This window comes from Perca fluviatilis, chromosome 21, assembly GCF_010015445.1.
Source record: "Perca fluviatilis chromosome 21, GENO_Pfluv_1.0, whole genome shotgun sequence".
NCBI classification, from domain to species: Eukaryota; Metazoa; Chordata; class Actinopteri; order Perciformes; family Percidae; genus Perca; species Perca fluviatilis.
In genome coordinates, this window is record NC_053132.1 from 24,178,897 (window position 1) to 24,206,840 (window position 27,944).

Sequence of the window (27,944 nt, forward strand, 5' to 3'; positions counted from 1 at the left end):
TATTTTCATGACTATTTACATTGTAGATTCTCACTGAAGGCATCAAAACTATGAATGAACACATATGGAATTATGTACTTAACAAAAAAGTGTGAAATAACTGAAAACATGTCTTATATTTTAGATTCTTCAAAGTAGCCACCCTTTGCTTTTTTTGATAACTCTGCAAACCCTTGGTGTTCTCTCAATGAGCTTCATGAGGTAGTCACCTGAAATGGTTTTACCTTCACAGGTGTGCTTGGCCAGGGTTAATTAGTGGAATTGTTTCCCTTATTAATAAAAAGCGCAAAGGTTGGCTACTTTGAGCAATCTAAAATATAAGACATGTTTTCAGATTTTACATTTGGCACTTTTATGTATCATAATTACATATGTATATTTTATTTTGCTTCTTTTTTGAGAATCTACAATGTAAATAGTCATGAAAATAAAAAGGAAACGCATTGAATGAGAAAGTGTGTCCAAACTTTTGGCCTGTACTGTACCTGCTTACACAGATTTTTGTTGTTTTTAATACTACTCACTACCATTGTCGCTCTTCATAGTACGTCATCTTGTAGCGCTGCAGTCGAGCTGCTGCTATACCTGTTGCATCCCATGCATCCCAAAGGCATCTAAGGGTTAACCCCAAACTCGGATTAAACTGTAAATTAGGCAGTGCTGATCAAATTTAAACCAATATTCTGTTACTCTCAGGGTTTCCAAGGCCATGGAAAACCTGAAAAAGTCATGTAATCAGTAAACTCCTTTAAGTTTTAGAACAGTCACGGAATGATGTTGTGTGTAATGAGTGGGTCAGCGGACCGCTAGCGTTAGACCCAGCCCGCTGTTCAGCTCATTCTCTGTAACCGATGCAGCATAAAAGCACTGCGGAATAAATAATGACATTGTTACAGTAATCTTCCGTGGATAACCTTTTAGGTAATGTAACATAACATTGAACGTATTTTCTGTACAGTAGCTGTTTACATAATCGGTCCCTCCAGAAAAACACGATTATGCGATCGCATAATTCAATGCATAATCAACCAAGGTCTGCATATTTATGCGGGGGCCGCATTTTCGTTGCAAAAAAGTCACATACATCTTAGCAGAAAGTTGAAAAATGTTGCGTTTACTTCACACAAGAGCAGCCATTTTCCCCTGTTGCCATGGGAACGTTATGAAGTGACGTAATTACGCGACGTGAACATCATCGAAAAGCAGGGTGTTGGGGGAATCACTATTTTTCCTCTTTTTCATCAAACTGCAGTTTTTGCAAGTTCCCGCAATTTCATCGCATAAAATTGCATAAATATCCATATTATATTCCATCGCATTTTTTAAGAAAACGTGCCGCATAATCAAGGATTTTTGCCCGCAACAATCACAAAAAAACTTTTTTCTGGAAGGACTGGTATATGGATACTATGTTGTGTCTCAGATGGTTTAACCCACACTCTTCCTAGAGTGTGGGTTAGGTGTGTGTGTGTGTGTGTGTGTGTGTGTGTGTGTGTGTGTGTGTGTGTGTGTGTGTGTGTGTGTGTGTGTGAGAGAGAGTGTGAGAGTAGTGTGGAAGAGTGATGCTGCAGTCCAGAGCAGAGTGAGAGAGAGAGAGAGAGAGAGGACACAGACAAGGATATAGCATCCATGAACAACGATGCCCATTAAACAAACAGTCCACTGCAGTAGGTATCTCTCACAGCCTCCTCTCTCCTCCCCCCCCCCCCTCTCTCTTTCTCTCTCTGTACAGCATCCAGACTGGATGGCTGTATTTTCTTGTCCTGGGTGTCCTTATCCACCTGGGCTCTCCTCCATTAGCTATATTATCTCCCCACTACAAGTGGGTCAGCAGATCAGCCATAGATTATTAGGGTGGGGATGCTGGGGAGATAGAGGGAGGAAAGATAAAGAACGAGAAAGGCTAAGTGCAAGTGTGAGCAGAATTTACAAGGATGCATTTGTATGTCAAACTGTGCCTGTATTGTTAACCAAAATTACAATGTGGTTATAGAGAAGGGCATCCTGCAGCCTCTGTTGATTTGCCTTGGGTTCCCAAATGAAATCCTGCTTTCATGAGTCATTAGTGGGAAACCCTCTCCGTGCACAGAAAGTGAATACACACAACTGCTTGTAAATCTTTATTGCTGTGAGCACAGCGTACTAATTAAAAATATCGACCTTTTCTCCTGTGGATTTTTGCAGCTTGATAGTCAGATGCCACTGTTTCGAAAGATTTCAGAGTAAATCAAACTGAAACTGGGGGGTTCACCGTTCCAGTGAGAATGACGCCCTCGCTTCCTACTTTGGCATTGTGATTACTGACAGGATTTGGAAAAACAAAATTATAATCTCTGCAAATTACTGATATCACGTATCAGTAGTTGTGGCTATTGAGGCGTAGAGTTGAAGCCTGTAATTTACAAAATTGGCCTCTGCAGCTTCAGGAAAGAAAAGGACTACAAAATAGTGTTTTTTCGAAATTTCACCGACTGGCCAAAAAGGATGTGCTTCCATTTCAGGCTTTGTAGTGTCTGTAGACGCTAATAACGCGCGAGAGTCGTGGAAATCATCGTGTCAATGTGTATTTTGTAAAGAACTGTTTTTACACAGTATTTCAACAGTAGAGAGCATTTGATTCTGATTGGCTGGAGGATACACTACTTTCACTTAGCATCCTCATGATATTAGATTATTACGAAAGCCGAAAGGACAAAGTAGTTTCAGTGGTTGTCTCTTGTTGTAGTATTGCTAACACTAAGGTTGACATTGATAGTTTAAATTTGTATTTGCTGAAACTGTCACTATGTCCTGACAGTAGCACATGAGACCAACCCGTTCTCATTCCGAACTTGTAAAATAAGTACGTTTGGTCAGTGTCCTTCAGCGTCTGAAGGCACCCTTCGGCGTATTTGTGTAACGTACTGGGGAGAGCAGCAGTTGGATGAGATTTAGCGAGTGTTATGTAAGGGGAAATTGCTGCGTGAGGACGGTGGTTGGGGTGGCGGATGGGTAAAACACCGGACTTTCATTCAGGAGACTCGGGTTCGCGCCCCGCGTGTGGCGTTTTGTTTCCCCGTCTCCGGCGTGTGTTTCCCGGCTTTTGAGGCGTCCTTTGCCCGTTGTTTTTCTCCGAAAAATGGACGGCAATAGTGGCGACCAAGCACGTTTACATGAGACGCTAAAGGAGACTTTTAACGTCAAATAAGAACGAGAAAGGCTCCTGACCGAACGTCCTTATTTTGCGAGTTGGGTGTGAGAATGTGTTGATGAGACAGATTATGGCATTTGCAAGTTTCCACCGCGTCCGAAGACAAACAACCAATCAGAGCTGCGCAGTCTAACGCAGTGTCAGTGACTGCTCGTGAACTGCGGTCAAACTGGGCCAGCGCTGATCAAATATGAATCGAGGTTCATGATTGCCTATTTCTCGCTTTAAATGTTTTCAGGAACATATCTTAGTGAACTGCTGAGCTGTAAAATGAGAAAGTTTGTGACCAAGTCGAGCCAAAACCAGCCACCGCCTACCGGCCTACCGGTCGGAGCAAGCTTTCCCATTTTACACCTTAACCGTACACTAAGGCAACATTTGCATTGCTAGGTTTTGGATTTTAAGTTTGGAGCCAAAAGCGATCTCCGTGCACACTAGTGGTTTTAGCTCCAGTAGAAGAACTAATCTCCGTTTAAACTAACACGCCCGGAGGCAGAATGTATACTCTGCCTGTTGCTGGTAGTTGCCATGGTAACGTTAGTAGCTTAGTCTCAGAGAACGAGACGCCACGACCGATAAGACCCAATCAGGTGGCGAAACGTTGGAGTCAGCGCCGGTGTTGCCAAACGTCTCCGTTTGCGGCCGTTGAGACGGCAACACAACCCCGCAGATTCCAAACCGAAAAGGGCTCCGAAGTGTTTCCAAATTTCTCCGGTTTAGACGCTCTGAAATACCAGAGCAGTGCTAATGCGAGGTGTAAACGTAGCATAAGATATTTGTTTGGTAAACCAAAACGTAGCAGTGTAAATGTAGCCTAAGATATGTAACAGAATATGTAACAGTAGAACAGAATTTTAATACATATTGTATTTCATCAGCGCTGCCTAGTGTTTAACAGTTTGACCGCAGTTCAGGAGGAGTCATTGGCACTGCTTTAGAGACTCCTCGGCTCTGATTGGTCGTTTGACTTATGCCATTAACCAGTCCTGCCAGAAAAATGCGGAGTTTTTTTGTGATTGTTGCGGCCAAAACCCCTTGATTATGCGGCACGTTTCCTTAAAAAATGCGATGGAATATGCGGGATATATTTATGCAATTTTATGCGATAAAATTGCGGGAACTTGCAAAAACTGCGGTTTGATGAAAAAGAGAAAAAATTGTGATTCCCCCAACACCCTGCTTTTCCATGATGTTCACGTCGCGGAATTACGTCACTTCATAATGTTCCCATGGCAACAGGGGAAAATGGCTCGCATTTTTAAACTTTCTGCTAAGATATATGTTTATATATGTTATATATGTTTTTTGCAACGAAAATGCGGGGATTATGAAATCATGCAAGCCCCGCATATTTTGCGCGGAAATCGGCAATTTATGCGGCGAAAGTGCGGCCCCCGCATATATATCTGGACTTTGGCTGATTATGCATTGAATTATGCGATCGCATAATCACGTTTTTCTGGAGGGACTGATTAACAGCACCAGGAGAAACGACAAGTTATTTATTTTTTTATAATCGTTACCAACTGTAGCTTTAAAGAGCACTTAACTAAATCATAAGTTTGTGTATTTTGATTGATTGCAAGTGGCCAAGGTATCAGCGGGATACCAAGCTCTGCAGTTATCAGACAATAAGACGCATTGTGTTGTTTGATAAGATGAAGAAAGTTCCCTCAGGCACATTCACAAGGAAACTGGTTCGTTAACTTTGATTATGTTTGACCTGGGAACATTTGGGACTATTTTATATGCTGGAAAGACACAGTCACATGTTGTTTGCAACATTTTGGGTTTATATAGTTTGCTACAATTACAAAAGAATGACTTTCCTGGAAGGAAATGATACTGTATTAAGCATATAACTTTATTGCTGTCATGTATTATTCAATGCGTGCTGCCTTTTCTGGTGTCTTATGTTTTCATTTGTCTTATTTGTTCTAAGCTACCTTCCTCAGACTTTTTTTTTTAACAGAACGTGGAAAAGGACGCAGCCACGGGGTCTAGTAGTTAGATTTGCCGACTCTGAAGCGTCCACGAGCAACACACTTAATGCCAGTGTAGGAGTGCGTTTCTGTAGCTAAGACCTCTGACTTTTCTGCTCGGGGCCAAGAAGAAGGAGAATTCCCTCACAGTGTGTGATTGTTGCCAGGGAAAGAGAGATATTCAGTAATCAGCCGTGACTGTGAAGAAAAAAGTTGGTTAACATTTGGGTTAGATAAGCAGCCGAGTGGGTTGATGGCAGAACGTGTTGCTGATGAAAGGCTTTCAATCTGATTCAGCATGAAAACGCTCCATCTGTCCGTTCTCTGTGGTTTTTTCTCTCTCCACTTCTCCTTAACGATACCCAAGCGCTCACTTTAATATCATCAGACCCTCGCCATTAGCTGGTGTTCACGCAGTGACATGAATGGTACGTGTTGATTAAAGGAGACCTATTTCGCTTTTCTGTCATTCCTGTCATTTCATGCCAATGTTACACATGGCCAAAGCTCAAAATAATGAGGTGAACATATTTAACCCTTGTGTTATCCTCGGGGTTAAATTTGACCCATTTTCAAAGTTTTTTTTTTTTTTTATAAAAGGAATATGGGTTTCTTTCAACCATATTGCCTGAAAATAATTGTTTAAATGGTTTCAAAACAGCATCCTGAATGAACTTTGACATAAACCAGTCTGTGAGCCTCTCAACGTCCTCTGATCTTAACTATTAGTCAAAGTAATTCATCATTTGTGCTTTTTTTTTAACTCAAAATTGAGGTATAATGTCATATACTGTACATTAGGTTTATTGAACATGAACTTAAAAAAAAAAAAAGCGTTGAAAAAATTGACAAAAACATTTAAAAAAGCGTCAAAAGCAATCGAAAAAAGGAACAAAATTGTCGGGGAAAAAAAGCGCCAAAAAAAGTTTGTTTTCAATTTTTAAACGAATGTTCACGGTCACGGAAGGCTAGCATCATGTGGACGCGCCGACAGGTGGTGACGACAGACATGGTGGCGACAGATACTACGCACTACAGCTTTAAAGAAACACTCCGGTTTTAACTATTTGTTCTACTCTCGGCTCCGTATGATGTCACAGCGAGCCAGTTTTATATATATATATATATACAGTACAGGCCAAAAGTTTGAACACACCTTCTCATTCATTAATGTTTTCATTATTCGACGTCCATGACATAAACACATATGGAATTATGTACTTAACAAAACGTATGAAATTAGTCTGAAAACATGTCTTATATTTTAGATTCTTCCAAAAGTAGCCACCCTTTGCTTTTTGATAACTCTGCAAACCCTTGGTGTTCTCTCAATGAGCTTCATGAGGTAGTCACCTGAAATGGTTTTCACTTCACAGGTGTGCTTTGTCAGGGTTAATTAGTGGAATTTTTCCCTTATTAATAAAAAAGCAAAGGGTGGCTACTTTGAAGAATCTAAAATATAAGACATGTTTTCAGTTATTTCACACTTTTTGTTAAGTACATAATTCCATATGTGTTCATTCATAGTTTTGATGCCTTCAGTGAGAATCTACAATGTAAATAGTCATGAAAATAAAAAGGAAACGCATTGAATGAGAAAGTGTGTCCAAACTTTTGGCCTGTACTGTAGCAGATAATGGAGCAGATGACTATATATATATATATATATATATATATATATATATATATAGTCATCTGCTCCAGGCAGGCACTACTGCAGTGTTTAGGCTACATACCCTGCCACATGTAGCTACATGCTAAGCTGAAAGCTGCAATCTCAACATCTGCAATGTTGTTAATTTCTCCCCAATTTAGGATCAGCGACTGTGTATTATTTGGTTTAGAAGCCTATGTTGGCAATTTATGATTCAGCTATATGTTCCGCTGCAGTCAGTCTCCGGCTGCAACGGACTGTACATAGGCAGACAGCAGAGCACAGGTGCGGAGACTCTGGAGATCTGGAACGCTGACCAATCAGAGCAGACTGGGTTTTTTTTATCGGGAGGGGGGGCTTAAAGAGACAGGCGATCCAACGGAGCGTCTCAGACTTACTTTTATGGAGCACACACTGTAGCAATTGCACTTCCACAATACTACACGCACACACACACATAAAGAGCTATCCATCACTCACAATTAATATGCTGACGGAGAACTAGTGTGACAGCTTGCCTGTCACTGATGTGGAGGCGAATAGAATGCCAACAATGTGTGACTAAAGGTTTTTTTAGCGGAGAGGAGAGATGAGTGGTTAGTTCATAATGAGTGATAAGTGACAAGACCGATCATGATGGAGGAATGGGCAGCTACAGTGGTAAAGCGGTATAGTCCAATAATCTAATAACAAAGCCATTACCTAATGTAATAATAACAGTGGGGTTAAAGAGGTGAAGCAGCCCTTTGACTGTGGATCAATCAAATAACTGCTACCTAAATGCATTTCTCAATATTTATGATTATGACTTAATATTTCATGGATATGTGATTTCAATCCAGGATGTTCAGGACACTTCAAAATGTGATCTAGTTCTGCAGGGAAGCAATATCTTTTTCACTATGGTTTGCACATTTTGGAATTAAAGTAAAGCAGCAGTGGGTAGGATACAATAAAACGCCAACATTTGAAGTAGAGTGAGACCTCTCCCTCTCCCCACTTTGTCACACAGGCAACGCATGTGAAAACCAGCCAATAGAAACGCTCTAAATCTCTCTCTTGCTCTCTGAAATGACCCGTGATTGACCAAAGTCTCTGTCATGGCTAGATTATCTAAGCCTGACAACAGAGCCAAGAGGAGGTGCAGATTTTTCTCTCAGACCCTGTGAATTAACAATATGCTAAAAGATTACTATGGAATTGTTTGTGCAACAACGCCAAAAATATAGCGCCTACCACAGCTTTAAAGGTCCCATATTATGATAATTTTCAGGTTCATACTTGTAATTGGGGTTTTACTAGAACATGTTAACAAAAAAAAAACATGTTATTTTTCTCATACTGTGTGTCTTAATATACCTGTATTCACCCCTGTACCCTGTACCAGATACACAGAGTAGCCTATTAAGCTATTGTTTGTTCTTTTTTTTTCCCTTTTAAGGCAGATCTCCACAACAAGCTAAAAAAAAAAAAAACACACTGCCTTATAGACGTGTCAACGTGCGTTTCTCCGAAAAAGCTATTTTACACATCCAGCAGATATGGAGCAACATTAACATTCACACAAAAGTCTACGTCAAAGGGTTCCTGAGTTATGAAAGGGGTTTAAGTCCAGGGGTGTGGCTAAATGTTAGGGGGTGGCTCAGACCACATATTGTACATTTTATGTAAATCGGATGATGTTTGTCATATAAGGCTGACTTAATGTTGCCAGAAGGGGGCACTATGACTATGAGTCACTATTGACATGTAGATGTCCTCACGCCTGGACCCTTGTCAATCATGAGATATTTCGGGCAGATTGGCCAACGTACACTCGAGTTACAACAACTATCTTGTTCACCACTAAACGCTCAAGATATCAAATTTTTCACCAGTCCTGATGCATGTGCAAATTTTGGTGAGTTTTTGAGCAAGTTAAGGCCCTGAAATATGCTATTCATTGCGCATAACAATTATAATTCCTTCAGTTTCAATAGGGCCTTCGCGAGCCAACGTTAGTCAGCGCTTAGGCCCTAATGAGAGTAGAGTTGCAGGCCAAAAAAACTGAAATAATCTGTTATTTTTTTGAGCTCTCAAATTGTCGAAAGGTGTTTTTCTTTCCAGCCTTGATCATGCTAGGCTAGCAATTTCTTAGTTAGTTTCACACATATTTAGCCACCATGATGCTGAAAACATTACGGGGTACCCAAAGCCATTTGTCAACTTGCTGTGCAGTGAGAATGTCCCAGCTCTCCTCATTAGTTATTCAGCAAAGGTATTTCCAACGTTATTTATCAAATCTTTTCTTCCCTGAAAAAACAAACTCCCCAGCCTCAAATCAAGCATGAAAACTGAGGAGACTCAAAATGTGTCAATTCCATTTGTCTTTCCTCCAGTCTATCCATCATGATTTGCATAAAAATACACAAGATGGAAACCCAGCCAGGGGAATGATGAACGAAAATACACTCGTGAGTTTTCTTTTATGCTTGTATGCTCTTGCCTTTTGCTCCAACTATCAGTCATCCATCCGTCAGATATAGGACTGGTGGATACTTAACAGTTATGACGGTGCAAGTAGCTGCAGGAAGACAGATGGGTGGACTGACGGATAGATACAGACAGAAAGGCAGACATATAAAGGTTAGGTCAGGACAAGGCGGGTTAAACATCGGACACTGTTCTCCATTCCTCAACTTCCTAGCATACTTTTCCTAGTACAGCTGTTTCTGGGTGGCATTATTGTGTCTCGTGTGTATGTGTGTTCCAAGCTACCGTTGCCTTTGTTTTGGAGGAGATCTAGCCGAAAAGCTGTGTGTATACCATCCATCATGTGTCTGGCTGCTTTGGCACAAACACACACATTCACCCTCTGCGATAAGAGAGGACGAGCTAAGAAGCTAACCGCCCAGAGGAGTGTGTGTGTGTGTGTGTGTGCGTTTGCGTGCGTGTGTCCTTTGGTGCTTTTTATTGCATGACTTAAACAGTATGATTCTCATTATATTCTTCTGCGAGTTTGTCCTTGTAAGAATCTCTCCATATCAAGATGTAAGAGTGTGTACGACAAGATGTAAAACTGTTTTTCATTCTTCGACTCCATCCCGCTGTGTAGATCGGCTCCGTGGGCGTCAGTTTGGGAATTCTCCTCACGCAAACTCCCTCCAGGGTTGGGCCTCCCCCCGCCCCCGCCCCCACCGTCCTCTCCGGCTTCTCATTTCTTAGTCCTTCTCCGCCGGTTGCCCTTCCCTGTATCAGCATTGTCAACACTGGCACGGACTCTGACGAAAACAGCGCACGACTTCCTGTCGTTTCCATCGTTTGTTTGATACACACCATTTCTCCTCGGCTGTTTTCTCCATTCCAGATGAGGGGAGACGGGTCAGTTTTCACTGAGCGCACCGAACTTCATCTGGCTCCCATCAGGGGGAAGCAAGTGGTTTTTTTTGCATGGACTATTTTTCAACAGACATCATTCGTCATCTGCTTTTAAGTTTGTTTATGCAACTCCGTCTGACGGAGAATGACCCTAATATTTGTATTATATTGCTCTGGGGATTTATAGCATGTCTATGACACTCAAACATGACTTTTCCCATTGGTATCCTGATAATGGTACAACACATTTCCCATAGGGGCTTTTACTATTCAGAACTGGAATCGTGGTGAATTTATTGCATATTCCCCATCTCATACGGCCTGATAATCACACTGAATTGCCATGTTGCTGTCACATCATTTATCAGTCTGACATGGTGGGTATATAAGCCATTTTCTATTTGGAAGAGTTTGTTATTTTGACCTAACTTATTTGTATTGTCTTCATCATGGAAGAGGTTAGCAGTAGTGGTTACTGGGAGATGATAACAATGGTTTGACGTGATTCAAGATTGAATCATTTATTCCCATATCAACCGCAGTTGATTTGGAATTTGATTTCGGTGCACACAAACCAACAAAACCTATAATCACATATTACATACAAAAACGCACAGCCACAATAACAATACAGTGACAACAAATAATAATATTGTAATAAATACAATAGTGGCTCATGCCCTTAAAGTGCATATGCTTGTATTTTTTTTTTGCATTTAATGGTCCCATATATATATATATATATATATATATATATATATATATATATACTTGCATTTTACTTTACTGTCAATAGAAAATGTTTACATGCTTTAATGTTCAAAAAACATTTTTCTCAGACAGTCTGTCTGAATATACCTGTCTTCACCCTCTGTCTGAAAAGCTCAGTTTTGGCACCTGTCTCTTTAAAGCTTGATTTATACTTTTGTGTAAAATTTATGCCGTTGTTGCGTATGTAGGTCGACACAGAAACCTACTCCAGACCCTACGCTGTGTAGACTGACGTGCACCTCTCGAAAAATGGAACTACACGTCGCGGCAACGTACGTCGCTCGGCCGTGGCTTGATAGCGTTGCCATTTCCCCCGAATCATTTCCTGGTTCTCCTTCTTCATAAACAACGTGAAATCAAGGAGAGGGTTAACTTTTCCTGCTCCAGATTTTCCACCGTGGTCAGAAAGCACAGGGGAGACACTTTGTTTCTCTCACTATGACTCTAGAGTCGCTACTCGCTCCGAAGCTAATCGCCGTCACTCTCTCACTTTCTCCCTCGCTTTACCACCCACACCCCACACGCACACATTCCGGCTCGACGCACACACCAACGCGCAAACATAAACATCAGGCCACTTCCGTAGGCTACGGTGAAAGCTCTGCGTGGAGCCTCCGCAGAACCATAAATCAAGCTTTTGCCCCCCTTTCGAAAAAGCCCAGTCTGCTCTGCTTGGTCAGCTTACCCACCTCTCAGCTCTGTGAGTCTCTGGACCGTCATTGCAGCCGGGGAATGACAGTAACGGCACTGTAGTGACATTTGCTACCTATAGATGGTATAGTTGTGACATCACAACTGTCCGTAAGTCCTGACGGCTCGTTTAAAGGCACAGTTTCTGAATACACAACTATATCTATAAAGTTGTGGCACCAACAACAGACTGAAATAAAAAAATAATGGACAATGCTTCCAGGCCTGCAAAGTCAAGCCAATGTGGAGCCAATGTGGAAGTGCCTTCAACCTGCATTCTGTCAAATTTCCAGCAGGGGATGACTCCACTGGTTGCAAAAAGAAGCGTGTTTCTATAGAAGTCTATGAGAAATGACCCTACCTCTTGATTTATTACCTCAATAAACATTTTCATAATGAGTTTATCGTCTTAGTCGCTACAGTAGTTTCAAGTCTTCTTTAAAACTGCATGATGGGCGCCCGGATAGCTCAGTTGGTATAGAGGTTTGCTCATCAACGCAGCGGGCCCGGGTTTGACTGCGGCCTGTGGCCCTTTTCTGCATGTCATTCCCCCCTCATGTCTTCAGCTGTGCTGTCGAAATAAAGGCCTAAAATACCCCCAAAAAATCTTAAATTTTGGGTGTTGTCTGTTTTATCTTAAACTTTTTCCCTCTTGCTGTGTGTTTTCACTTCATCAAAGATAATTGGAACATTTGAGTCGCATAAAATGGTCTTTTTCAGCCAACCAAGCTAGCTAGCAACTAGTAGCATTAGCTTGTAACTTAAGGGGAAAATGTGCTGATTTTCTGAACTGCTTTACATACGGATGAATGGTGGCAGAACCAGGTCTGCGTTTACCAGCAGGTAAATTTCCACTGGATGACTCGCTTCAGAAGGGTTAAAAATCTTTAGTGTTAAGCAGTGGTGTAGTCTATTTTTTTGTAGTGAGTATACTGTGATTTTCCCCTCCCAGCCTCATACTCGCCTGTCCCAGAGCGACGCACTGTGACGTTTCCGTATAAGAACTGTACCAGGACAACAGACGTTTCAGTATTGATGGCGTTTATTTAAAGCCCTGTAAAAAAAAACACTTAAACTTGAGAACAGATGAGACAGATTTAACTTTTTTGAGAAACGCAACCGAACCTGAACACAACAGGACATCACACAAATGAGCCGTTTAATCGACACCCCTACACTGCCACACAAAACCATGACTAATAATTAGCATCATCATACTAGTTTTGTATCTATTAGTAATAACATCTGCTGAACAGGGCCTACATTTAATCAAAAGTATTTAAGAAACAACAAATGCATAAAAAGCAGACGAAAAGAGAAGAAAGCTCCACTCTTTCTATCTTACCATTTATCTGACCATTGATAACTAACATTGCCATAGAGTAATTTAATTGTGTAAAGTAATGCACATTTAAGATTTAAGAATTTACTCTAATTTGCATAGTCATTGACCTTATGAATTTCCATTGCTTATATCAGCTTTGCATGTGTGCTGATATTTACCTAACTTTCTGTCCCTCCACCCTTACCTAGGATGCCTCCCTAACATGACTTTCAGTCCACAATGCTGGCCAGGAGTTCTCACTTCGCACCATCTCTCTCATCATCTCAAAAAAGGAAATATAAACATTGTATTCTGTTTACTGCTTTACTTAGACACACACACACACACACACACACACACACACACACACAGGTGTGTAAGCTACTCTCACTTACCAGGTAACAGTAACGTTGCGGTAGACTTTTCGGGCTGGTTTTTTGTAACGGTAACGTTAACCATCGGGTCATCATGATCTGTGGCAGCTGCAGTGTCACCCGACGCGGCAGGGACGCACTTTTGAAAACACTGAAGTAGTGTTATTTGGGTCTGTTTACGTTTCATATCTCGTTACTTTAAAACTTTGGTCAAACTCTACCTAGTTGCGAGAAAGGAAGGACCGCGCAAAGAATGCAACTTGTTGTTGCTTAGTAACGTTGGGTGACATTACGTCAGATCCGGGGCACGGCCACGGAAGCCCCAAAGGTCCAAATGTCAGCGCTTCACAACACAGACGGGGTGAATTTCTGAATGAAAATGAGAACGTTCTCAACGTTTCACAAAACGATGTTGTTACGTATCATCGCGCTTTTGTAAGTGGGTGTAAGGAAATCCTTGACTTTTCCTAGTGGGTATACGGCGTATGCCTGCGGATCACGTAGACTACACCACTGGTGTTAAGCTTAGCGTGGCGCCATTGCAACCATAAACTCCAAAAGTTGCAAGTCACTCTTTCATAAAAGTGCCACTTGATTCCTTTTGACCTTAGTGTCCACGGCGGCCATTACAGAACATTACACAGCTGCCGCTGTTCCCAGGGACTACCAGATTATGTGTCTCAGCTGGTGATGGGATGGCGTCTCTGTGCCGTTCCGTTAACTGTTTACTCATTTACCTTGTCTCTGTGGCTCACAGGCCATCTGTCAAGCTCAGGGTACTGTGTGTGTGTGTGTGTGTGTGTGTGTGTGTGTGTGTGTGTGTTAAATACTGCTTTGGTGTAACAAATCAGAAAAGGCTCGTACTGGGACATCTCAAACACACACATTAATTAAGGGAGTTTCTTGCACTTCAGGTGACCAACAGGCGCACACACACACACACACACACACACACACACACACACACACACACACACACACACACAGACCGTCCGACATGTGTTGCAAATTTGTCCAACAGACAGACTTGGAGCCAGTGCGAGGAGGGAATTCCTTCATCTGCACGCCCCTTCAAGCTGCACATGTGCTCAGCATCTGCTTCACACACACATGCAGACACACACACACACACACACACACACGGAGAGAGAGTGAGTGGGAGACGAGATGACGATGAACTCTGATCAAGAAGAAATTTTTTTTCAAGCATTCCACAGTTTCTCTTTGCTAGCGCTGTCCTTCTAACCTCCCATCACAGCCAGAAAGAGCCTGTAAAGAGCTGCTGGAGAGTGTTAAGAGTGTGCCGTCCCAAGGTTACAAGCGGACTTGATCTGATGCTGCTCTTTTATGTACCGTGGACGCCACATTATCTTCTCAATGACGAGCGATTCACCCGCTCTTGACGTCTAAAAGGGGACACTGTATGCCGTTCGCGCCTTTGAAGGTTGATTGTGCGAGGGTGCATGTGAATAAATGCGTGTGTTTGTCAGGCGTGCAAACATTGCGTGTAGGCTGCGCTCCATATACAAGCACAAACACACACACGCTGCAGTTTGTGTGTCAAGTCTTTTTCTAACTTGCTGGTCCGTTAGCTGCAGTTGGAATGAAAGCATATTGTTTGCCAGAACACATGTACTGCCGCCATCTCTAAAGGCAAGAATGTAAATGGGATTCAGGACGATAGAGGATTAATTACCACTTGATAGAGTGGGAGAGCATGTAATACATGCAATATATAATTGGCTACATAATATTGCCCTTCCATTTTCTGTGTTTTTATTCCCAGATGATAAAGCAGGCTCTGCAGTGGGAGCTGTGATAGCAATTAAAGTATTTGGGTTTTGTTATCGCTGTACTTACACATCTTTCTCTCCACATGTTGCAGGATGTTGGAGTACTCCCTCAACTTGCAGAACGTCAGTTTTTCAGCGGTGAGGACGGTTCGCGTGCTGAGACCTCTGAGAGCCATCAACCGAGTGCCAAGTGAGTGCAGACCTAACTGGCCTCTCACACTTCATGTCCTTAACCAGACTCTGGATCCCAGAACACTCACAAAACCACAACGCTTGCGGCTTCCTCTGGAGACAAATACATTTCTTTGATCGTAAACTAAAGCCAGGCTGGTAAAGATACGGACACTGTGTAGAACTTTTAGGCTGACCGTTGCCTTACGCCACTGTGAGAAGTCTCGCGTTGCCAGATCTCCACAGCGCTGTGGAGGAAGATTTGGCTACACCCCAGATGCATTCTGTAACAGGAGAATAAAATGCTCTGGGTTGTTTGCATTTCTTTTAACCTTTCACAATTGTCTTTGGACGCAGCGACAATGGCTCTGCAAAATGGTCGCAGGAAGGAACACCGCGCAAATGCCACATACAATATTAAAAGGTCCCATGACATGGTGCTTTTTGGATGCTTTTATATAGACCTTAGTGGTCCCCTAATACTGTATCTGAAGTCTCTTTCCCGAAATTCAGCCTTGGTGCAGAATTACAGCCACTAGAGCCAGTCCCACAACCCACACCCCCTATTTCCATAGGATGTGCCATTTCTGTGTCTGTAGCTTTAAATGCTATTGAGGAGGAGAGAGGGGGGGCAAGGTGGAGGGTGGGGGTGTGGCCTTGACCAACTGCCACTTTGCTCGTTTGCAAGCCATGATGTCTCTCTCATTCTCATGGGTGGGCCAAATTCTCTGGGCGGGCAAAGCAGAGAAAGGGGAAGTAACCTTTCCCCTTATGACGTCATGAAGGGAATATTCCAGATCGGCCCATCTGAGCTTTCATTTTCTCAAAGGCAGAGCAGGATACCCAGGGCTCGGTTTACACCTATCACCATTTCTAGCCACTGGGGGGCCATAGGCAGGCTGGGGGAACTCATATTAATGTTAAAAAACCTCATGAAGTGAAATTTTCATGCCATGGGACCTTTAAATGAAGATAACTGTTCACACAACGCAGTAAGTTGAGCTATATAAATTAGCTGGACACATGTTTACGTAATTTGCTCTTACCAGTGTACTGCCAGGTGTACTTTGTCCACAGCAATCCCACCAATCAGTCCCAAAATGTCCCAGTTAGAGAGTAAATGGCGCAAAACATATGCTTTATAAATCTGTACAATCATTCACCCAAAGAACCGAGCAGGCCTGCCTTGTTGCACAATCCAATTTCTCTTCAAAACTTTCCATTTGCAGCGTGTAGCTTGTTAGCTCGAAGTTTGAGAACAGCAACACACAGAGAGCGGAAGGTGAGGGGGAAATATACCTCCGTTGATCCAGGCTACAGTGTGAGCGACGTCAGCACAAGTTTGGCGTGACAACACAGACAATCTGGTAGTGTGTGAGGCTCCGATGTTTAATCTCTTACTCTGCACAACAAATGCAAATGTTTGGTGTGTAAGATTTAAATCTGATCCAGTCTTGATGTCTTCACATAGTGTGAGCCACTTAGCTGGCAGCCTTTTCCAAACTGCTTTGTTTTCATCATCAAAATGGACAAAGGCTTATACAGTCATCCAACATTATATGATTTTGGATAGTGGATCAAAGGACAGGAGTTGCCAGAGCTAATGTGTGTGTGCTACACACTCAATCTGGACTGAATTGGATTTTAATCCGGAGCAGACCACTTATTACACAATGTGAGGATATATTTTCTGGTGTGTGAGCATCGGTAGTGTCATGGAACTTAACCACATAGTTATTAGCGGTTGTACGCGTACAGTGTGTGACATCGGTTGCAGACTGCGAGACTACTTCACTGTGTGTGTGTGTGTGTGCGTGCCCCTTGTCGGTTTCTGTATATGTGCATCCACTTTGGCCCAAACACAAGACATAATAGCCGTGTTTCCATTCACATATTTTGGGGGCATTTTGAAGTATTTCATTAGAAAAGCTGTAGGAAAGTTGAAAACGGCAAAATTTGATAAAACTTCCTCAAAAGAGTTCCTTTGCCGAATAAGTTCTTACGTAGCAAACATTTAACTGACATGACTGACCAGCCGTTTCCACTGTCGGCGTCTTCCTGGGTTATTAGCCTAAATGTATTTAGCTTCGTCTCTGGACAGAAACATGGCCAATACTAGCTAACATGAGTGAACAATTAACTTGTCCAATTGAACAAATTTCCTGGAGACCTCTCTCCATTTTTCTCTCATAGACAGGTAAGATGGTCAAGGCGACTTGTTTAGTTTTCAGTTAGCAAACCCTACTTCTACTCTGTTAAGAACGACGAAAAACGTTTTGACCAAAAACTTTTGGTAACACTTTACTTAAAAGGTATCTACATAAGAGTGACATGACACTGTCATGAACACATGAACCCTAACCCCAATCCTGACCCTAACTAAAACCGAATGACAGAAGTGTTATGTCATAAACCTTTATGACTCGTTTATGTTTGTGTCATGTCACTCTTATGTAGATACCTTCATGGAAAGTGTAACCAAACTTTTTTTAAAAAAAAAAAAAAAAAAAAAAAAAAAAAAACTTTGAAAAATGATCTCTGGCAAAACTTTGGTCGGACCTGTTCTCGATTCCTAAACCCAGACGGAAAAAAAAACTAGTTCGATCAGACAAAAATTGCACTACTTTCCTCTCAGGGCTTCCATATGCACCTTTAAGACACGGTATTGACAAAAAAAAAAAGTCTTGTCAGAAGCACACTGTCTTCACACTTTGTTCCTAGTTAAAGAAAATACTTGCCTCAGTTTAGTAGCCAAAAAGATCTTGTGAACTGGCAAAACCAACAGTGACAGGTGGCAGTAAAAAGTGACGTGTCTCTTGGCTTTCATGTGCACAAACTGACTTCTGCAATAGTTAGACCTTAAATATCAGAGAATTAACATCTAATTCAAACATAGACATTCACATCTTGCCATGAAAGAGCCCATATCTGTATCCTTACATACTAAGTCAGTGCAGAAATTAAAACACAAGTCACAGTTTTTACATTCATAAGGGCTTATCTAAAAGCTGAAACTTTGTAATAACTTATCACAATGACCAGTCATATATTGCTTCTAATGATTAATAGGGCTTGGTTGAAGGAGATATTAGCTGTATGAATTTACCTTATCTTAGCATATTGGACTTCCGCTCCGCTGTCGTGCTGCTTTATATAACTGGCGATCATGCAGGTGGATTGAATTCCTACACAGCAGTGGAATGTAGGTCAGGGACAAGCCGATCCACAGTTGGTATGCTGCTTTAGGCTGTGTCTCTGTGTTTCGGCTTTCCCCAGACAGACATCTTTGGACTCAGGCAGATTTATATGCAGTTTCCCAACTGCACGATTTGTATGAAAGAGCCGCGGTGCGTAGCTACACTCACACACGCGGACTATCACTCACTCCCTCATTGCGACGCAAACACACAACTCCCTGATACGCTAGCTCCATCTGTCATCCTGCCTCTCCCTTTCTTCTACACACTCGCTAGTATCCTACACCCCCCCCCCCCCTACACCCCTCAAAAAAGTTCCATATTCCATTCCCCTTTTCTTCCATCAGTCTCCATTAGAGTTTAATTAGCACAGATTGAATTGTCCAGTGCACACATTAATGTTTAAATAAATCATAAGCATTTTTATACCCACCCAGCAGTCTGTTCTGTGTGTTCATTCTCACCTCCACCCCCTGCATTGCTTTCATTTAAATACAGACCGTAATTATGTCATTAGCTCCCTCAATTGCTCAGAGAAGATTGTAGGCAAACTGAGCAATGATCCCATGGATGTATGTGTTACTGTGTGAGTGTGTGTGCGTGCGTGCGTGCATGCGTGCGTGTACATTAGGGCTGCTAGATTATTGAAACAATCATAATCACGATTATTTGGGTCAATATTGAAATCATGATTATATTACAGGATTACTTATTGACTTTTGGAAAGATGTTGCGATTATTGAACTTAAAAAAAAACTGAAAAAGTGAAACAGATCAACAGCGAAAACACCTAGAAGTGTGAAATTTCCCTTAATACTTTTCCCATTTGAACACTTTTTTTTTTCCATTTCAAACACAAGGCAAAATAGAGAATATAGAATAATAAGAGTTTACTTGCAAAACCTAACGTGCAAAATTATTGTTTTTCGAATTATTCTGTTTTGATGTGGTCATTAGGAGCCAAAATCGTAAATCGCAATTCAAATTTGGATTCATTGCTCAGCCCTAGTGTACACGGAGCGGTGTTTACCCCTCGTGGGTGCATGAATGGGACATCAACCTCCTATCACTCTACTGATGACACTGGAATCTCACCCGCTTGTCAATCAAGGCTGTCGTAGGGGTCCAGCGCTGCTCATTAGGACACACACACACACACACACACACACACACACACACACACACACACGTACACACACACTCTCGCTCATTAGGCATCCGACCATTCCTCATCCTAATCACAGGACTAATAGCGACGTTAATGTGTGGATGATTTGGTCTGGTTCTGGCCCTGTGGCGAAAATGTCATTGGGTGGTGGTGGTGGAGGAGGAGGAGGGGGGGGGGAGGGGTCCCAAAACGGCCCCCCTTCATCCCTTCTCCAGCCTAATCAAGTCCTGCAGAGACGCTTGCAGCATTGGTCATGACTCTGGATGGGGATGTTTATCGCGGAGCTCTGCCTATTTCGAGGCACGCTCAACTGAATTTGAATACACGGGTGCTCTAGTTCTTGGATGCTTTGAATTAATTTCCTACACTGGATTCATTTTTTTAACCTCTTCCATTATTAAGCAGTTGTTGGAATAAGGCGGAGAAAGGGAAAAGCTACAGTTTGCCCTTTTTAAATTTCGGCAAGTGCGAAGGAATTTGGCCCACGTAATTGCTGCAGTGACATTACAAAAGGAGGTACAGAATAGGGAAGACATAGATGTCGCAAAATACAATGTGACAAGATCCACAAATTCACAGTTGTATCAGTGCAGCAGCGGTGAGTCATACTTTTAAAGTACTTGTTGCCCTATATTACACACATAGAGATAGATTTATCTAGGATCTTTCTGTGCTTGTAATTCCCAGAGTTCCTCTGTGCTCATAGGTTCACATACATCCAATTCTATCTTAAAACAGTTGGCACCTGTCCATATGCACATTGTGTTATTGTTCGCTGTAATCATTCCTAGGGCTGGGTATCGTTAAAAAAAGGCCGATACTGATACCAATACCAATATGTGAATTTGATACAGGTTCCTGAACGATACCATTTTTTATATATATATATATATCTTCTTCCACCTCTGGCTGCCTCCTGATCAGTGCTGTAACTGGCTGTTAATAGGTTCGGAGCATCCAGTTGAACAACAGCCAAACATTTTTTTAACGCTCTTCTACTTCCTCTCTTCCTTCCCGGGGCTCTCGGCCCCGCCCCCGTTCTCCTGTGTCAACCTGAGGGATCCAATCAACAGGGGCATACATCAAATCTGTTACAGTGCGTTCAAATCATAGACATAGAATTAGTGGACACAGCATCCGTGATGTCACCCATTGGTTTGTGGGCTGCCGTTTTAATGCCTCAAGTTTGGCAAATACGAGCATCTCCATCTTCGTTTTTTTTTTGTGATTGAACGATGTTTGAGCGATGGAGGATGACGCGGTCAAGCCAATGTTGTTAATGAGTTAAATGGCGCTTCGCTAAGCTAAACGCTAAAGAGGGAAAGTTACACATTTTCAACCCTTCTGAAGCAAGTCATCCAGTGGAGATTTACCGGCTGGTGAACGTGGAACTCCGGATACTGGCGCCATTCATCTGCATGTACGGCAGACAAGGACAGCAGTAGCTAAGAGGCAGGGTTGGGCTCAGGTGTCTTGCCCACCCAATCAAAAGAAAAAAATAGCACAGATAATACTAGTACCGTTTCTAACTTCTGATTGGGTGGGCAGCCTAAAACTCGCCCTCACAGTTGCCCATTGCCCACCCTCCTCTTCTCGTCGTGTTCGGCTTCCGTGGTCAATGCAGCTTTTAAGCTTTAGCGCGTGACTTTTTGATATTAATGAACGTCTGTTACATACAAGCCGTTGCCAAATGAGTTGCTACAAAGCTAATTAAGACTATCAGCTCCACACAACTCTCTCTGGATTTCTCAGCATGGCTTCAGTTCAGAAACTGGTGTCGTCCGGCGATGATGCAAAAAAATCAAGTAAAGATAATGACCTCTTCTGAAGAGTCCATCATGTGTTTTTAATCCTCTGTGTCCTCCTTGGCTACTAGCAACTGTCTGGAGGAGGGGTGGGCATGGTGGCGCGATCACGTAAGGCTTGTATCATGTGGATGTGCCGAAGGTTTTGTTGTCATTACTATCCTCATGGGGGAGACAGAAACTACGCACTATAGCTCAAAGCTAATAATAATGGACGTGGTCTGCTGCAGCCATGCTGTGGCGGTGGTGTTGCGCTGCATCCATGCTCTATGTATTTCTGCTGTACTTTGGGTTTTCCACCCCCGATGAAGAGCAGCGTTCACCCACTTCCTTAAACTTAGTCTCATCCAGAGATCAGACCCCCCAAATGGGGATCGTTGTCTCACAGACGGTCTGAATGAGAAACTGCCTTGTCAGAAGAGCAATAACGTGACGCAGAGCAGACTTTAGGGCAGGTGGATTTTGTTCTTGAAATATTAGAGCTAGAAAACACGGGAGAAAACACAAAATCAATGGTCAATCTGTTGACGGGCAGGAGCGGAATTAAGAAAACAGTCCAGCGCAGGGCTCTAGAGTAAACTTTCCATCTCCAACCTCTTAGTCAACTTTCTTGTTGATAATTGTCCACTGCTGCCTAGAATGTAAGCCATCTGAACCTGGATCAGCAGATGTATCAACTGTTAGTACTCACAATCGTCTGCCTCGCTGTCTACAGTCCCACATTGCTCTTTTCTCAACCTCTCTCGATCTCTTACCTTAAGACTGTAACAGAAGGCTGGAGATCATCTTAAAAACACACACACACACACACACACACACACACACACACAGTGCGTTGCACTCTTTGTGGGGACCCGTCATTGACATAATGCATGCCCTAGCCCCTTACCCTTATCTTAACCATCACAACTAAATACCTAACCTTAACCCTAACCCTAATTCTAACCCTAATTCTTAACCCTCAAACAGCCCTTTAAAGTTGTGGGGTCCAGCATTTTGGCCCCACAAAGCTGTCCGGACCCCACAAGTATACTGGACTCCCAGTCTTTGGACCCCACAAATATAGTTAAACAAGAAATGAACACACACACACACACACACACACACACACACACACACACACACACACACACACACACACACACACACACAGACAGACTGGTATTAACGGTCACATTGTACTTGGGCTGGTGTCCACTTCCTGGGCTCTGGCATTGATTGATGCACTAACATGGCACTCCTGCCAGTGCAAGTGACAGCTCCGTGTTGCAGGCTTCATCCACCTGCTGCCAACAAAGCCAGAAGTCTCAGGCTGTGTCACCCCCACATCACAAGCCCCTGTCTGCCACCTAATTGCCCATTACCCTCACATCCTCTACCGGCCCACAGGAACCTTGTACCAGGCCCGTCATTGGCTACATCAAGGTAGATATGACAACTTGTGGCTTGCCTCAGAATGGGTCTTAATATTCAAAAGGGATCGGCTGACCACAAGTGTGTCCAGGGTAGAGAATGTGTTCCTGGGTAACATTTGCTTATGGCGTGGAAACAGATATGGCGCTATACTGAGGTTGTATTTTGAGCTTTCATTTAGGATGAGTATATCTAATACATGGAAACAGCCAAGAGGAAAGAAAAATCCTAAATCTAGATTGACTAAATAATTGAGAAACCCCAAATCGCTACTTTTTTTTCTTTTTCAAAGCAAAGTGTACTTCTACTAAGTATTAAATACCTGCATACTTTAACATTTAGAATCTATTGTCAGCAAATGCTTCTTTTGCTTCTTCCTTGATTCTGCTCCTGCAATATGCAAAGAGAAGTGAGGAGCTGCTTTAATGGCTTTCACTGTCAGGCCTCAAGGCACTTAAACCTAGAATACTGACTTAAAAATGCTGAAATGTAATTTTTTGTAAAAGTAAAAAAAGGTGTCATTGTTATACACAGAGAAGAAAAATAACTATTATACTCAGGCTACAGTGACACATTTATTTCACTATCTAGCAGACGCTATTTTTTTTTTCAAACATATTTTTGGAGTAGAAAAGGGTCTCAGGATGATTGTTGCTCACCTGCCAAAGCGCCTGGTTTGGTGGCAATGCCAGCCAGTCTGAATTTGCAATTCATTACTGCTACTGGCATGGGTTCATGTATTTTTGATTTTTTATCCTGGTTATCATCAGTTCCTTAATGCCAAGACCAGCTGGAATTAAAGAGGAACTCCAACGATTTTACACTTAATCTACAGGTCAGTTTAGTAGACATGGGGAATACCTCTCAGCCTAAGAAAACAGTCATATACTATGTAGTCATATTGTCTTTTGTAGCTGTAGGGGAGAATCATCCTGTGGCTTCTGAGAGATATTCCTTGATGATGTCATTAGGGTTATCTTGGCTTGGGCAACTTTATGTCAGAAAGCCTGCTGCACAAATACAGCAGTTACAATAAATATGGATTTTTAGCCCTTTTGGACACATACAGTACTATTGACTAAAAGTCAGTATTGTTCACCTTCTGTGACTCTAGTTGACCATTTTTTAATCCTATCTGTTTTTTGTTTTAAGATCCCAACCTGACTGAACCCAACTGCCAAATTTGACATCCAAACCTGACTCAAAAGTTGTATTTCTATTATAATTTTACCCAATGCTGACTGTAAGCCGACCGGGAAAATGCTATGCATTGGCTTCATTGTCTTTGTCCTTCCCTCTTCCAACTGGGCATTGAGAAATGTCTTAACAATTACATTAAGACAACGCAACTAAATTACCCAAACCCAGCCCAAAGCCCGATACTGAGTCAGGTTTTGCCCAGATTGGGACAGGTAGCAGAACTCTACGTGTGAGTAGGGCTGCAACTAACAATTCCATTCCATTGTCGAGTAATCTTTCAATTATTTTCTAGATTAATCGATTAGTTGTTTGGTCTATGACATGTCAAAAAATGGTGAAAAGTGACGATCAGGGTTTCCCAAAGCCCAAGATAACGTCCTCAAATGTCTTGTTTTGTCCACAACTCAAAGATATTCAGTTTACTCTCACAGACGAGTGAAGAAATTAGAAAGTGTTCACAATTTGACTTTGTATTTTCATTAAAAAAAATGACTCAAACCGATAAATCGAATATCAAAATAGTTGCCGATTAATTTAATAGTTGAGAAATAATCGATTAATCTACAGTCTTACCTGTGAGTCCCCCAACTCTTATCACTGAATTACATGTTCATGGCACACCATTAATAACCATAAAAAAAAGCATGCTCTATTACCTTTCATATTTCAAACAACACACACAGACACACACACACACACACACACACACACACACACACACACACACACACACACACAACACAACACTTTCCTTATAGTGCTGATATATTTTTGTCCAGTTCTCACTTTTACTATACGTGGGTGCCTTTATTCCATTTTCATTCATATTTAAAGTATTGGTGTTCTGTGTTATCCATGCATTTCCTTTTCTTTTCCTTCTCCTTAACAAAGTAATATTAATTTTACTTATTTTACTTTATTATTTATCAATACACATCACATATCAATCATCCTTACATTTATATTCTTTATTTGCACTATACTACTTTTCTGGATAATAGTATATAGTCAGCAGTACCTTATAAAGTTTCTTACGTGAACAACTGACATATATATATATACATATATATATATATATATGTTATATGTATGTGTATATATATTATATATATATATATATATATATATACACACACATATATATACACATAAATATATATATATATATATATATATATATACACATACATACATATACATACACATACATACATATACATACACATACATATATACACATACATATATATATATACATATATATATATATATATACATACATATATACATATATATATATATATAACACACATATATATATATATATACACATACACATATATATATATATATACATATATATATATATATATACACATATATATACATACATATATATATACACACATATATATATATACACATACACACACACACACACATACATACACTTTAAATATCAAATCTAGGGGAAATAATCGATTTTAAAACGATACAATATATTTGATTTTAGTCCCCCCCCCCCACCTCCACACACTTACATGCAAACAGACCTGCAGACAGACGTGTGCTGTCATTTTCAAGCATCAGTAACACGGAGTGGGTCATCCTGTTCTCCACGTATGTTTGAACAGCACCTGGTTCATACATACACCGTGTACTTCCACCCAGATAAGCCCCCAAAGGCAACAACAACACAGCATCATCAACTGCCCCCCCCTCCCCTCCCCCCTCCACCGCATGCTCATGCCCTCCTCCTCCCACTGCACGTTGTTTGCCGAGCCTCATTACTGTAATTCAAGAGCTGGCAAGAACTTTCTAGCTTCTATTCTTCACAAAGCCTATAAGTCACCCGCCCTTGACTTCTGCTCTTGTATTGTGATGTGAGGCCGATAGGGAGAGCCCAGAGGAGTCAGGGGACGCCTTTAATCCAGAGGCTCCTTGTTTGTGAGTGGAGCAGAGGAAATAAAAACGCTGATAAGGTTAGAAGGAGTTCAAAAGGAGGAAGATGTCTGCCACAAGCAAAGAATTTCACAGCATAGACCATGCTCTTCGCTGTCAATCCATCTGCTGCGAAAAAAAAAAAAAACCATGCCAAGAGGGGTGTTAACAACAAAAGATGTTGTTAACACCCCTCTTGGCATGCAAGTGATATTTTGTTGCTTAAAAAGAGGGGAAAAGATTTACTTTTATTTGTATTTTCGGTGCAAATTCATTTTCAGCTCAAGGTTTTTCAGTTCAGATTCTCGAAGCTTGAAAATCAGTTCTTTGATCACTCAGGTACGCAACCTTCTCCCCAACGCAGCTGTGATTTGTCAAAGAGATGGGCGTTAAATCAGCTGTAGGTTCTGCTTTTGAGCGACTTGATGTGTAAACGGTATAAAAAGGCATAACAATGATCAATCTTTTGCGAGAATATTTAGTACAAGAGGGATTTTGACGAAATGGAAATCAGGGATCTTTTCAGACAAGCCCGCATAGAACAATTTCTAAACGTGTCCGTACAAACAAGAAGATTGGTGTCCGTCAAACGTCGACCTGTTATTTATCAAGCCGCGACCTCTTCCGAAAATCTTCTCCGTAGCAATCGTCGCGGGTGAGTTGGAAAAAGTATAGGACCGTTAAATTCTGCATAAGGAGGCAGGTTGGGGTGATGGATGGGTCAATCAAACGGAAGACTTTCACTCAGGAGGTCGGGGTTCTTGTCAGCGGTCACTTCTTGATACCAACCGACTATTACGGACCTTAGTCCGTGACGCAGTTACCGCCTAGTTTCAGTAGTTTTACATGACTCATTTTAAGCCAACGCCCGAGTATTTTTTGTTGCCTGAACTTAACTATTTCTTCTTCACATAGTTAACTACGTGTTTAAAACTGAGACTGTTAGGTTATATCGAACGATCCCATGATTAAAACTGCCACCGCGGTCACATGTTAACATCATCGTGTTTAAAAGTGGCCACAGTGCGGCAGTAAATAGAACTGTTATATATGTCATTTTGGGAATTGCAGGCAATCGACCTGTTCTGTCGTTTAATTATAAATATATATATATATTTTTTTTATATTTGATGTGTTTTAAAAAAGGTGGAAATAAACATCACCAGACATTTTGACAGTTATTTTTAAAGTTGGGGATTGCGTGTCTGCAATTTAGGAATCTGTTTTAAAGCATAGATCGGGCCCAAAAAAATATATCAAGCCCGACCCTAACCGACACATTAACTGTAATTATGAGCCCATACCCGATTTAAACCCGACAATTTTTTTAATACGTGGGCCGTTATAACTGACATTCTCAACTACAATTCCTGGGTAACAGATCAAGGCGGCAACATAATCAAAGCCCCGGAGCCATATAGGAGACTTTCTTGTCTCGATCACCTAATTAATACGGTCCTTCGCCACGATCTGCGTGCCGACGCACTGGCAGACAATGCGCCGGATATAGGAGAGACCATATCTGCTGCTAAAGGACTCGTGAGATATCTGAAAAAATCTGGCCTGGTTGCGCAATTATCGAAGACAGTGCTACAGATGGGGGGGAGACACAATTTAGCACAGTGTACCTCCCACTCAAGTGAGTGCAGGACATATACCCAGAGCTACGGGAGAAACTGGAGAGGCATAGCTTTCTCCCCACCCAATTAGGCTAACAAAGTAAAGAAATGATTAAAAAAACACAAATGCATGATGAAGTGCCCAGCCCGGCCCAAGGATAATGGCAGGACATATCGGCTCGGGCAGAGAATCTAAACTCTAATCAGTTTGGCCTAGAGAATACCATTGTATCACTTAGGGTTTGTTGGCATTGTACTATTGACCGGCTGCTGTTCTAAACCTTTTCAAGCACAG

The 27,944-nt window shown here is 41.7% G+C and overlaps 1 protein-coding gene across 12 annotated transcripts in view; it reads left to right on the top strand.

Moving 5' to 3' along the window:
- cacna1g (calcium channel, voltage-dependent, T type, alpha 1G subunit) overlaps positions 1-27,944 on the top strand; it is a 386,801-nt gene that overhangs the window by 158,998 nt on the left and 199,859 nt on the right. For all 12 annotated transcript variants that reach the window (XM_039787919.1, XM_039787908.1, XM_039787916.1 and 9 more), the window contains exon 5: positions 15,228-15,325. In XM_039787919.1, coding sequence (XP_039643853.1) covers positions 15,228-15,325 — 98 coding nt within the window. The remainder of the gene's footprint in view (positions 1-15,227; positions 15,326-27,944) is intronic.